Source organism: Lactuca virosa, chromosome 5, assembly GCF_052849685.1.
Source record: "Lactuca virosa cultivar CGN04683 chromosome 5, Lactuca_virosa_CGN04683_v6, whole genome shotgun sequence".
NCBI lineage: Eukaryota > Viridiplantae > Streptophyta > Magnoliopsida > Asterales > Asteraceae > Lactuca > Lactuca virosa.
The window spans coordinates 364,289,168-364,302,191 of NC_136430.1; the positions used below are offsets into that span (position 1 = coordinate 364,289,168).

General features: G+C 37.4%; 1 protein-coding gene across 1 annotated transcript; it reads right to left on the reverse strand.

Annotated features, from left to right (window-relative positions):
• Positions 1 to 8,650: 8,650 nt before the first annotated feature.
• Positions 8,651 to 12,790, reverse strand: CYP90D1 (cytochrome P450, family 90, subfamily D, polypeptide 1). The gene is made up of 7 exons (XM_079048761.1): positions 12,431 to 12,790; positions 11,972 to 12,296; positions 10,575 to 10,976; positions 10,274 to 10,363; positions 9,994 to 10,179; positions 9,375 to 9,505; positions 8,651 to 9,164 (listed from the first exon to the last, which is right to left on the reverse strand). The coding sequence occupies exons 1-7, from the start codon at positions 12,706 to 12,708 to the stop codon at positions 9,077 to 9,079; spliced, it is 1,500 nt and encodes a 499-aa protein (XP_078904887.1). The 5' UTR covers positions 12,709 to 12,790; the 3' UTR covers positions 8,651 to 9,076.
• Between the last annotated feature and the right edge of the window lie 234 nt (positions 12,791 to 13,024).

Sequence of the window (13,024 nt, forward strand, 5' to 3'; positions counted from 1 at the left end):
AAGAAATGTATTTTTATCCATTTTAAAACATTTGGGATGTCATCGTCAATACAGAAACATAAGCATAAACAGAACTTACAATCATTATCACTAGTGATTTATATCTCCTTAATCTCTCAGTGTAATGTAACTTCATATCGACACCTGTGATACAAATAAACTGAGTGGGTCAGGTTGGGAAACCTGGTGAGTACATAGGGTTTTCAACCCACAATAATATAATTATTAAGTTTAAACATCCAACAATCAACCCAATTACCCATCCCCATTATCTTCTTTACTATTAAGGATCTACCCTAAGAATTCGCTTGGAACAGCATTTCCGAACCGAAAGACCCTTTTTCTCGGGACTCCGGGAGCCTCGGGGCTTCCTTCGGGTGCTAGGAGGTTTACCTAGGCTTGGGGGGGGGGGGGGGGGGGTTAGGAACCTTTAGAGAGAGAACGAAGTTAGAGAGAGAGTGAGTTTTTGGGGTGAGAAAGAAGGCAGCCTCGTACTTCTATTTATAGTGCCCAGACCTCGGATTACGCTTGGTGTAACTCCGAAGTACGCTGGGCGTAGTCCGGATAAGGCTGCCAGCGGGCTTCGTACGAGCCACGTGTTGGATAAGGACCGGAGCTACGCGGATGCTTGTGGACCGAGGGATACATCTGTACGCTGGGCGTACTGAGCTTCGGATGTTGGGCGTAATGTGAGGGGTGGCGTGTCACAATCCGGAGCGAGCTCATCGGACGGCTGGGACTTAGGCCACGTCATCAATCCATGCATCAGCTTCGCAAATTGCCCTCTTAACTTCTAAAATTCGTATCTTCCTCGTACGAGCTCCGTTTTCGACGTTCTTTATATCCACGCGTAGGCGGGAACGTACTCTACAACTTTTGTTTAGACTTCGTCGGTTAATTTTGACTTAATTTTAAAAGTTATATTATTAACAGGCCAGGACAGGATTGATCCGTTAAAAATTCATAACTTCTTCATCCGACGTCCGTTTTCGTCTGTCTTTTGTTTGTTACGCTACTATTAACGAGATCTTCGATTCTCGTTAGGTTGTGTCGGCTAAAACCGCTTGATCTAATATTCGAACTTCGGGCTGTACACTGCTAAGTCGAAACTTCGAAAAATCATAACTTCCTCATACGAAGTCAGATTTGGGCGTTCTTTTTATGGACGCTCTCGGTTTAACGTATTCTACGACTTTCGTGTAGGTTGCTAAGGCTAAAAGTCGCTCTATCGTAAATTCACTATTTACACTTCCCGGTGTCGTGCCGGTTCCGTCGCAAAACTTCAACGGGTTATAACTTCTTCGTTATAACTCGGATTTTGACGTTCTTTATATGTACGAGACCCATGAGACATATTCTACAACTTGGTTAATATTATTATAATCTTTTGTCAAAAATTCGTTTTCGACCCCTATTATCTCTAAATTGACTAGCCCGGATCTACGAGCGTTACAATTATCTCCCCCTTAGGATGATTACGTCCCGAAATCATCAACGAAACAGGGTTGTATAATGACTCCGTACGTTATCTCTTCATCCTAAGTAATAATTGTAACTTCTATGTTGCTTTGAACGAGTATTTAACTCTTGGACTCCTTGACTGCAGGCGGTGCTCGATCTTGCACCTGCTCCGTTAGACTCCAAATTATGGCCTTCAAGTCACAATCTCGATCCTTACTGGAGACTCCTTCTTAAGATAAGTTCTTTTATTACTACAATGGATCGATGTGTCATATTCTAATGACCTATCATCGTAGGTTGCAACGCTTAGACTCAGGTCTCTTAGAGTTAAATTCCAGAACAAACTATACCTTCCTTCATGTTCTAATGTGATATAATCACATCTTAAAAGGTAGCATTCCTAGCTATAAGAAACTTATCGCGATACCTTTACTGATTGCTTTGATTGTCTTTCACTTCAAGTTTGTAGCTTAAGTCAGATGCTACATCGGACTTGGTTCTCTGAACCATTTAACATACTCGTCTTAGTTGGACTTAATTTGATATGACCGCTAGGGTCGGAATAACAACAATCTTCTTAGTCATTACCGAAACAATGGTAACGACATACTTGGATAAAATGGTATCAATTACTAGCTTCTTGGTAACCTTGTGACTTTCCCTGATCCAAGTGTGAGTCCTGTGCTTCCGGTAGTATAGGCCTCTACTACCATTCACACCTACTCATACTCGTCCCAAGTATTGTCTAGCAGTTCACCCAAGTCACCATACAAGAAAATCACATAACAACTTGACACATCAGATAACAAAACGAAGGTTTTATATTATTCCCTGAAACGATTACATAGGTGTTCAAGTTCAACCTATATTATACCTCTAATAGGCTACATCATATGAAACTACGGCTACTGCATAGCCCGATCTTCGGATGAGAAATCCTCATCCTTGATTCCTCGCGTTGTTGTCTGCTTCATCGAGGATCATGTGGAATGCCCTTGGTTTCGGCGGTGCCTCTGACCTTGCTGCTTCATTTTTCTTTGGGCAATCTCTAGAAATATGCCCTTCTTTGTTACATCCGTAGCACACCTTCTTGTTGGATGTGCAGTTGTTGGCGTAATGCCCTGTCTTTCCACATTTGTAGCAATTCATCTCCTCGCTACACTTTCCGAAGTGTTTCTTCTTACACTTCTCGCACCACTTAGCTTCACCTTCTCCTCTAAAATTTGAGATTTTGCTTTCTTTGTTGGTCTTTGCAGATCCCTCATGCTTCCTTTTCTCGCCAACTTCGACCTTGTTGGCGGCTCTACTCTTGATCATCTCTTCTACAGACTTAGCAGCCCAGATAGCTGCCTCTAGAGTATGTGCCTGACGTACCGACACCGCATACTCCCATGGGAGTCCCTTGGCATACTTGTCGATTTTCGTTAATTCATCCGACACAAGACGCAAGGCAAACTCCATCTTTTCTGTGAAGTTGTTGGTGTACTCATCAATCGACATGCTTCCCTTCTTCAGGGTCAGCAACTGGTTCTCTAGCTCGAGCAGGTTTTGGGCTGAGCAGTACTTGCGTTTGAATTGCACCAAAAACTCTGCCCATGTTAGTTGCAGGGGCTCATTGGGGTTCAGAGTCTTCCCCAGGGTGTTCCACCAACGAACCGCGCCTCCTCTGAACTGGCGCACTGCAAATGTGTTCTGTAGTTTGCCTCTGCAACCACACGTCATAAAAGCCAACTTCATCTCTGAGAGCCAATCCATAACTCCGATCGAATCTTCCTTCCCGGTGAAGGTTGATGGCTTGCAAGTCAGAAAATCTTTGTACTTGCATCCGTTCCCCTCGACTCCGTCATCTTGATTGTTCCTCCTAATTACTGGCAGATCAGCTTGACCAACAGTCCCACTGTAGTTCCCTCCTTCCGACTGCCCATCATTCGGTTCGGGTTGTTTGATTGGTATTGTAGCTTCCTCTCGATTCTGTTGAAGCAAACGTCTGGTTTCCTCCATTTGACGATCCAACATCATTTGGATCATCGCCTGTACTCCGGCCATCGTGATGGGCTCAGGAGTGGCTACCACAACAGGTATTTGCTCAATCACTGGAGGTTGATTCCTGTTTCCGTTCGCGTTCCCGAATCCACTTCGGGTTCTTGCCATTTCGATCTATACACCAATTCAGACGTTCGGTGTGTAATGACGAGAATTAAGATAGGAAAGATTTTATTTACGATCGACGTGTAAATCTCCCTATCACTCCGAAAAGTAATATGCTAGTTCTAATACCGTAATTAAACGTTTAGAAACCTGAACACATAAAGTTTCCAGATCCGGTCGGCAACAGACCATAGATCCGATCATATAATGCATATCATAAATCATTTAGCACATAAAAGCATTTTAGGTATTTTCCTAAATAAGCTAGTGCTTGTGTCTATTCAGGTGTATTACCTAAATTTTATTAGACACACTCCTCACTCATTGCTTAGCATTCTAAGTTTAAGTCTAGAAATAAATCCATATTCCTAGTTTGCTTAAACTAATGCTCTGATACCAACTGTGACATCCCCATTTTCACGGCCAGAAAAGACCGATTTTGTTTATGCTTTATAAAAATCAGAGTACCTCTTTTAATAAAAATGTTGCGGAATTTGTTCCCAAAAAACATGATAAATACGTTATCAAAGAATTTATGAAGAAATGTATTTTTATCTATTTTAAAACATTTGGTATGTCATCGTCAATACAGAAACATAAGCATAAACAGAACTTACAATCATTATCACTAGTGATTTATATCTCCTTAATCTCTCAGTGTAATGTAACTTCATATCGACACCTGTGATACAAATAAACTGAGTGGGTCAGGTTGGGAAACCTAGTGAGTACATAGGGTTTTCAACCCACAATAATATAATTATTAAGTTTAAACATCCAACAATCAACCCAATTACCCATCCCCATTATCTTCTTTACTCTTAAGGATCTACCCTAAGAATTCGCTATTCCTCGTTCATTCATTCCTAAGGATCATCCTAAGGAATGGGCACGAAATCCATCGTTGTCAGGGTTTACTCTACAGGCACTAAGTCGCATAGTCTCCAGGATATAGGCACTAAGTCTCATAGTCGCCAGGGTTTATACAACGGACACTACGTCGCATAGTCGCCAGGGTTTATACAACAGGCACTACGTCGCATAGTCGCCAGGGTTTAGGCACTAAGTCTCATAGTCGCCATAGTTATCTCGTTTATCGACAGTATCGTTTCCGAGAATCCACTCGCAATACGTGTCAATGGGTTTTTTAGAGTACAGCTGGTGAATACACAGTTAAAATACACCTACAGGTTGCGAGTTTGCTATTGTTCCACCGGACTGTCTAGAATAGTCCGTGATTGTCATCCATACTCTACTAGATGACAGGGCCAACACTTGGGTAAAAGGCTTCTCTCATGGTTCACCTCTCACCCTTATCTCATGGTCTATATCATCTCGAATCATTTTATTTTTGTCACACAACAACTATTTCATCTACCCATGTTTTACCCAACACATTTTGTAGATATAAAATACATATACAGTTTAAATCATTTAAAACATGTATAAAAATCTTTCACCCAGCATAGACGGAAAATATACATAAAATATGAACACGTAGCATGTAATTTATATTAAATACTTCATATCTATGTGTAAGATGAAAGTAACTATGCACCCACTTGAAAAGGTGGTGACTTGGTACTCGGACAACACTTCGTTATCTCAAAACAATTTTCCCTTGACAAAACCTAGTATCAATACCACTAGGGTTTAGTCTAACGTTAACCGCGACTAATTAATAGTCTAGCTATTATTATAATTATATAAGCGTTAAACAACACTCTATATAACTCATAATAATAGCCAAAATAATTATTTTAAGGTCCTAATAATGTTACTATAATTATTTAAAAGCTATATTAAAAATTGCATAGGCGTAGCTCACTTACAGCGGGTTTTATAGAAAACCGGGCTTCGCTTGAAGCAGCGTTTCCGAACCGAAAGACACTTTTTCTTGGGACTCCGGGAGCCTCGGGGCTTCCTTCGGGTGCTAGGAGGTTTACCTAGGCTTAGGGGGGTTAGGAACCGTTAGAGAGAGAAAGAAGTTAGAGAGAGTGAGTTTTTGGGGTGAGAAAGAAGGCAGCCTCACACTTCTATTTATAGTGCCCAGACCTCGGATTACGCTGGGCGTAACTCCGAAGCACGTTGGGCGTAGTCCGGATAAGAGTGCCAGCGAGCTCCGTACGAGCCACGTGTTGGATAAGGACCAGAGCTACGCGGCTGCTTGTGGACCGAGGGATACAGATGTACGCTGGGCGTACCGAGCTTCGGACGCTGGGCGTAATGCGAGGGGTGGCGTGTCACAATCCAGAGCGAGCTCATCGGACGGCTGGGACTTAGGCCACGTCATCAATCCATGCATCAGCTTCGCAAATTACCCTCTTAACTTCTAAAATTCGTACCTTCCTCGTACGAGCTCCGTTTTCAACGTTCTTTATATCCACGCGTAGGCGGGAACTTACTCTACAACTTTAGTTTAGACTCCGTCGGCTAATTTTGACTTTATTTTAAAAGTTATATTATTAACAGGCCGGGACAGGATTGGTCCGTTAAAAATTCATAACTTCTTCATCCGACGTCCGTTTTCGTCTGTCTTTTTATCGTTACGCTACTATTAACGAGATCTTCGATTCTCGTTTAGGTTGTGTCGGCTAAAACCGCTCGATCTAATATTCGAACTTCGGGCTGTACACTGCTAAGTTGAAACTTCGAAAAATCATAACTTCCTCATACGGAGTCAGATTTGGGCGTTCTTTTTATGGACGCTCTCGGTTTAACGTATTCTATGACTTTCGTTTAGGTCGCTAAGGCTAAAAGTCGCTCTATCTTAAATTCACTATTTACGCTTCCCGGTGTCGTGCCGGTTCCGTCGCGAAACTTCGACGGGTCATAACTTCTTCGTTATAACTCGGATTTCGGCGTTCTTTATATGTACGGAACCCTTGGGACATATTCTACAACTTGTTTAAGATTATTATAATCTTTTGTGGAAAAGTCGTTTTCGACCCCTATTATCTCTAAATTGACTAGCCCAGATCTACGGGCGTTACAGGTAGCCTATGGCATTCCAAAGAAAAGACCATGATGGTAGCCCATGACAATTATATGTATGCTACGTTGTATTTTGTGGAACTCACTAAGCTTTATGCTTACGGTTTTGTGGTTTAAACATTTTCAAGTACTTCCAGTTTCAAAAGGAAGAGCCCGACTTGACCGTACTGCATCCCTGGAGATTTTTTCCGCAATGATTGTTTATGATTTTACTCTGATGTTTTGATAATTTTACCCTGATCATCTTTTGGGATAACGAATGAATGGTTTTGACTTATTTAAAATGAAAATTTTACTCGGTATTTTTGGGACGTTTCAACTATATGGAACTATGTGTGCATTCATGAAATGACATTTTGGAAGTGATTTGGTTTTGAAAGAAAAAAGCTTTATTTTAGAAATTTTGATTTCGACATCTTATATATGCATTCATACTAGGATGGGAGACTTTTGTGTTCATGTACTACTTGTGTGGGACTAGGGATATGAATATCTAGTTCCTAGATCGATGGTGGGAGTTCCACTAAAACGAATAATGAAAAGGGGAGTACCCTTTTCCTAGAGATTTATAGAGATGGGAGTCTTGTCTTCTCTAACAACTTGAAGGGAGTACCTTAAGTGTTCACCATCATTCTTATGTGGGATTAGACTTAATGATATTGACTCGGGTTGGGATAGTTGTATGCATTGCATTGTAGTTATATGAATTGACTTTCTTAATTACCTAATTTTGAGAGAAGATTAAATTTTACAAATTGATTTTTGTTATCGGGTTATCAAATCCGGAAATTTGAAACTTTACAAGTACTTATTGTCTTACTTGACTACATTTGAATTATAGAGGAATGCCTTGTTCCTTTGTAACTACTTTGCATTGTATATGATCACTAGTGAATATTTATGAGTTTTACAACTATAACAATGTACTTTGGATTGTGGTATATTTATCCCCAAATTTGAACTCTATTACTGTTTTGTGATTTGACAAGATATGAGTTTTATATTTGGATATGATTTAAGTTTTCAATCATATTCAAGTTCAATAATGTTTAACCTTGGGATTGTACCGACTAGGCTCCCGATAGCCTAACCCACTTGTTGATAAACTTTTGCAGGTTAACATATGTTGGTAGATGTATTAGAGGATTAATAGTTGTTCGACATTTAGAAGACTGAGAATGTTGTTTGTAACTTAAACTGTGGTTTTGATATGTTACAGAGACACACTCGCATGTTTTACAAATCAAACTTAACCATGTTTTGAAATTTTAAAATTTAGGACCATTTTCTGCAAACTAAACTCTAGATTTCTTTTAAAACGTTTTTGTTAAATGTTATTTTCAAATAGCCCATGCAAAGGGGCGTCTCATTTTGAAAACAACCTTGATACAAGAGGTAAATATAAAAGCTTAATCATCATAATATCATAATTCAATTTCAACATTCCTTACTAAGTTTATATTCATGATGCTTAAGGAATAAGCCATTACACAAAATCCAACGTAGTGTACAAAAAAAAGGAAGAAGCAGAAACGTGACTTAATCGATTATTCTTTTAGGTGATCCATGCTTAGGATGTACGTGAGTTAAGGGGTATAAAATTATTTGTTGGCAACCGGCTCCATTAATGAAATAACAAAGAATAAGTTAAAGTTAGACTTATTTAAAAAAATCTAAAATGAAAAAATAAATGCAAAACATAAGTTTTTTTTTTTTTTTTGGAATAAACTCAATTTATATTTTAAAAATTATAGGTGAAATAACAAGCAAAATTAAAATAGATAAAATTTTAGTCTTTTTTTAAAGAAAAGAAAAGTTTTAAGTTTAATATGAGGAAATATCAAAATGTAAGATTTTTATTGAATAAAACCTAAAAGGTTTAGTGAACTTTGCATGTATCCTCTTTCTCAAATCTTCAAATATACATCGTGTAAATACTAGTACTTCACTTCAACCATGATAAAAAATAAAACTGATAAAACTATTACAACATAAGATAAGTGTGTCAACAAAGAGCAACAAAATTTTCACCTTTTCACAGGTGGTCTTTTAGAATGTTTATACAAAAATAAAGATAAAATCCTACGCTCTTTATACATGTACGTGTAATATTAATGAACATTATACATTAATTATACTAGATTTGATCCCTAATCAATATGAAAAAAAGTAACTATGAAAAATTAATTAACCCTATTCAAGTTTATATATTTAAGTGTTCCTATTGAACTCCTCTCCACATGTATCCTTTAATCCTTTTTAACATATGCATGTGTGTGTAATAATTTGGGAGATGGGACAAACATTTCATCATCTCACTTGATGCCCCCACCCACACGTGTGGTTCTTCTTCCAGCTTTTACACCAAATTAAAGGCCCCCATCGACATTCTGCTGTGCAAGACCAGCATATATGGGTCTTTGTCAATTGACATCAATCATCACACCACCCACCCACCCCCACTCCACCCCACTTAATTTTCTCTTTTGACCCAAACTGGCATTCTATTCTTCATTCTTACTGTTGGGAAGTTGATTATGGTGTCGTCTTCAGCTACCCACCTGCATGCATGGATGGTATGGGTAAAAGAGTCATTTGACATGGCGCTAGGTTAGGAAATTAAGCAGACAAACATATGTATAAAACCACCAAGGTCTATATACTTTCTTCATTTCCTTATATAGTTTGGAGAATTAGTGAGTGTTTTAACTTCTAAGTTTTACGAAAGTGGTGAAATTACCATTATGCCCTTGACAAAGATTTGATTTTACCTGAAGTCGGTAACAAAGTGGTGGAGGAATATGGAAGCTTCGAGTCTGGCCAAATCAAGCCCGGGACAGAGCCTTAGTCCTCCTCCAAAAGGAGTGAAGCAACTGCTGCTACCACTGCTCATGTCCTTATTCTGTACATGTAACACAAAAGATTCAATAAATCTATTTTATCATCTATAACTCTAACACCTTTTTTTTTCTTATAAATTTATCTATTTGTGAGTTAGTTAGAAAAAGGTTTGATATAATATAATAATTTTTATTTTTATTTGGACAGTCATTCTTCTTGTTAACTTATCCAAAACTCATTTTTGACCAACAAATAATCTGAATCAAAATTAGAATTTTACCCAAACTTTGGAAATTTTTTATCTAAAACTTGAAATTGCAATAATAGATAATTTTATAAACATGCACATCAAACACTCCCAACACAAAAGTAAAAGACCTAGCTAGGTTTCAATTAATTTGTCGACATTTTTTTCTGAAAGGGTCAAGGAGGAAATTTGTCTAGCTTTTATAGGACACCTTGCATGAATCCTATATGACCTATAGGAAAACCTAGAAAAAATATGCTTATATAATATTATATTTAAGAAAAAAAAAAAAGAAAGCTTACTTGCCACCTCCAAGGGTTGAACTGGTGAGGGGAGTCATGGTGATTTTCATCAAGATGAACCGATCTGAAATGAGTCAACACACACCATCCTTTTGGTATGAGGTACCCTTTGATCTCCACATCTTTCATAGCCTTCCTAATCACTCCCATTATTATATTTCCCATTCTTAGGGTTTCTGTAATCACCTGTTTAATTTCAATCATCATTACTGATTACTCTTGTTTAGCTAGGTACGTTAACTCACAAAAAGAAACTAATATATAGTTTGTTATAACTTACACTTTGTGTAAATCGCAACGATAGATAATCATCCCAACACAACGGATCTCCGAGCTCTTCTTTACGTTTCTTTAACTCCAAATTTTCCTCCTAATCATCATCACAAGCAAAGTAGGTAAGAAAATGATCATTAGGGATGAAAAATTGTCATCACAACTTAATATAAATGTGTACTAATTATTGAATATTGCAATAACTTTTATTGAATTTGGTAAGTTACTTGTATCATATCAACAAAAATGTGTTAATGAGGTGATATAATTAACAGTTAACCTGAACAAAAATGTACAGATTCACGTACCTTAAGTTGATGGAGAGCTTTAGGACAATCTGACAAGTATTTGATAGCTAGTGTCATTAGTAATGGCACGGAATCCTCTCCGGGAATCATTAAATCAATCATATTATCAGATATTAATTTATCTGTTAACTTTTCACTCTTATCCTTGAGGAGGACATCAGCCACATCCGTTGAATCTTGCCAAACACCAACTCTTTTTATTTTTTTATCCTGAATAATTTGAAGGACCAAATTTACCATTTTTTTCTTGGCTTGTAATGATCGATGAAGTTGAGTTCCAGGTAATTTTATAGGTAAAGACATGAGTCCCGCAATGAATTTTTGAAATTGGGTCCTTAAATACTCCATCTCTTCACCGGGATCCAGTCCGATTAAAGCTTTAACCAGTACTTGAAATGCGATCTAAAAAATAACAATGCCAATAATAATTATTTAGATTACAATAACTATTTCAAATGTGAACATATGAATATTAAGAAAAACAACTGTAGAAAATGGGGAAATGGAAATGTAATAGCGACATTTAAAAGGAGTAGGGAACACACGATTAATAAGATGGACCATATGGTGGTGATATTTGTAGACAAAATAAGTAATTTATAATGATTATGTAACCAATAACAAGGGATGTAATTGCTTTAAACCATAAAAGTGTAAGAGAAAAATCAAAAGTTACATTTACTTTTGTAACTTGCTACTTGTTTAAATCTTTTTTCCCCACACTTAGACATCCAAACAAACTACTTTAGTTTTGCGAATTTGTTTTTTCTTCTCATAATAGGCCAAAATAGTTAACCATCAATCAAGAAGGGTAGCTTTCACTTGATGTAAAAATAGAGGTTTAATTAAAAGCAAAGACAAAAAAATGTCTCAATCTTAACACATGCAATCAAATTTTCACCAAGTTTTTTTTCGTATCCTAAATTTTATAAACTACAAGGTTGTGTTAAACACTACTCTTTGTCAAAGAAAGCATTAATTAATAGGGACATAAAATGTCGATTTTCAATGATTTTACAACTCTTTTTGTAGAAACAATTTTGAAATTTTGATAAATACCATAAAATAAATTTAAATCCAAACAAATATTAAAAAAAGAAACAGCCTCATAGGAATGATCATAATTTTTTTTTTGGAAAGGGAAATGATCATGATTAAATATGGAAGGCAAATTAATTAAACTAATCTGTTTGTATGGCTATAAAGTAATGTACATAAAGACAAAAATAATTTTTTTCTGTATTAATTAGCTTTGCACAATGTTCTTGACTTCTTGATGTAAAATAATTAAATTTGTTAAAGATGATATGTATGATTTAATTACAACCAATGAACTTAAATTGTTTTAGTAAAATTGTGCTGTATATGAAATTACTATAAGGATCGAGAGAGCATACATGTTTGGTTTCATCTTGAATGTAAATAGGACGATCTTCATTCCATGTAGCCATGGATTGAAGAAGTAATTTTCGCATGTCAGAAGTGATTTGAGCTTTTAGATACGGCGACTTGAAGAAAGAACCAATGAGGCCATGGATTCTCCGATGCAAGCTTCCATTGATCCTCAGAATCGACGACTCTCCCATCAACTCCGTGAGTGATTTCGGATATGAAGGCACGAAACTGTTCGCATCGCTTTGTAACACAAATTTACTCACTTCTGCATCAGTCGACACGATCGTTGGACTACCAAACAAATGGGATTTGAACACCTTCCCATACCTATCAAAAATTAAATATAATTTGATCACAACTCAGACTTGAAATTCGAAATTCGTTTTGATCCGAAACTGAACGAAAACGATAAGCAGAAATGAGTAAAACGTAAAGGAGACATATGATCAGCTGGAACTTACAAGAGACGACGTTTATCCATAAACGATTGAGGATGATCGGTGTAACAGCAGGAGATGAAATCTAGGGTTTCACCGATGAAAGGCCATCCCGTGGTGCCTAAGAGAATCCTCCTAACCACCACCGACGACGATGGTACAGGCGACGATATTTTCCATGGCCGGCGCCGGCGGTTTTTGATGAAGAAGAAGGTGAAGAAAACAAACACAAGGGCGGAGACGAAGATTGCTGCGGATGTGGTGGTGGTGAAGAGGACGAAGGAGTTGATAATGGACTCCATAACGGCTGTTTTGGGTGGTTTCCGGTGGGTGTTTAAAATATTATTGGTTGATGACTAATATATACTTGGAGGGTGGAAGCGAAATGAGAATATGCATGTACGTGTGTGTGCACGCGTGCGGGTTAATTGATGACTCATCACATATTACCTTGATTTATTGTTAGGAAAAAGCAAACATCAAGATTCACTTTTCCATGTCAATTATCTGATTTTATGGAAAATAATAAGTAAAAAGATACTTTCCGTTAAAAATTCAATTTTCATAAATACATGAGAATTACAAAACTGTCTTTGTGTACATATTTTTAACTATCTT

What these genes read in the sequence shown, in the direction of transcription:
- CYP90D1 (XM_079048761.1), bottom strand. Translation starts at nt 12,708, where the DNA reads ATGGAGTCCATTATCAACTCCTTCGTCCTCTTCACCACCACCACATCC. An exon ending in AAGCTCTCCATCAACTTAAG is followed by an intron (nt 10,364 to 10,574) that starts GTACGTGAATCT and finishes GATGATGATTAG; the next exon opens with GAGGAAAATTTGGAGTTAAA. An exon ending in CGTTGCGATTTACACAAAGT is followed by an intron (nt 10,180 to 10,273) that starts GTAAGTTATAAC and finishes GAAATTAAACAG; the next exon opens with GTGATTACAGAAACCCTAAG.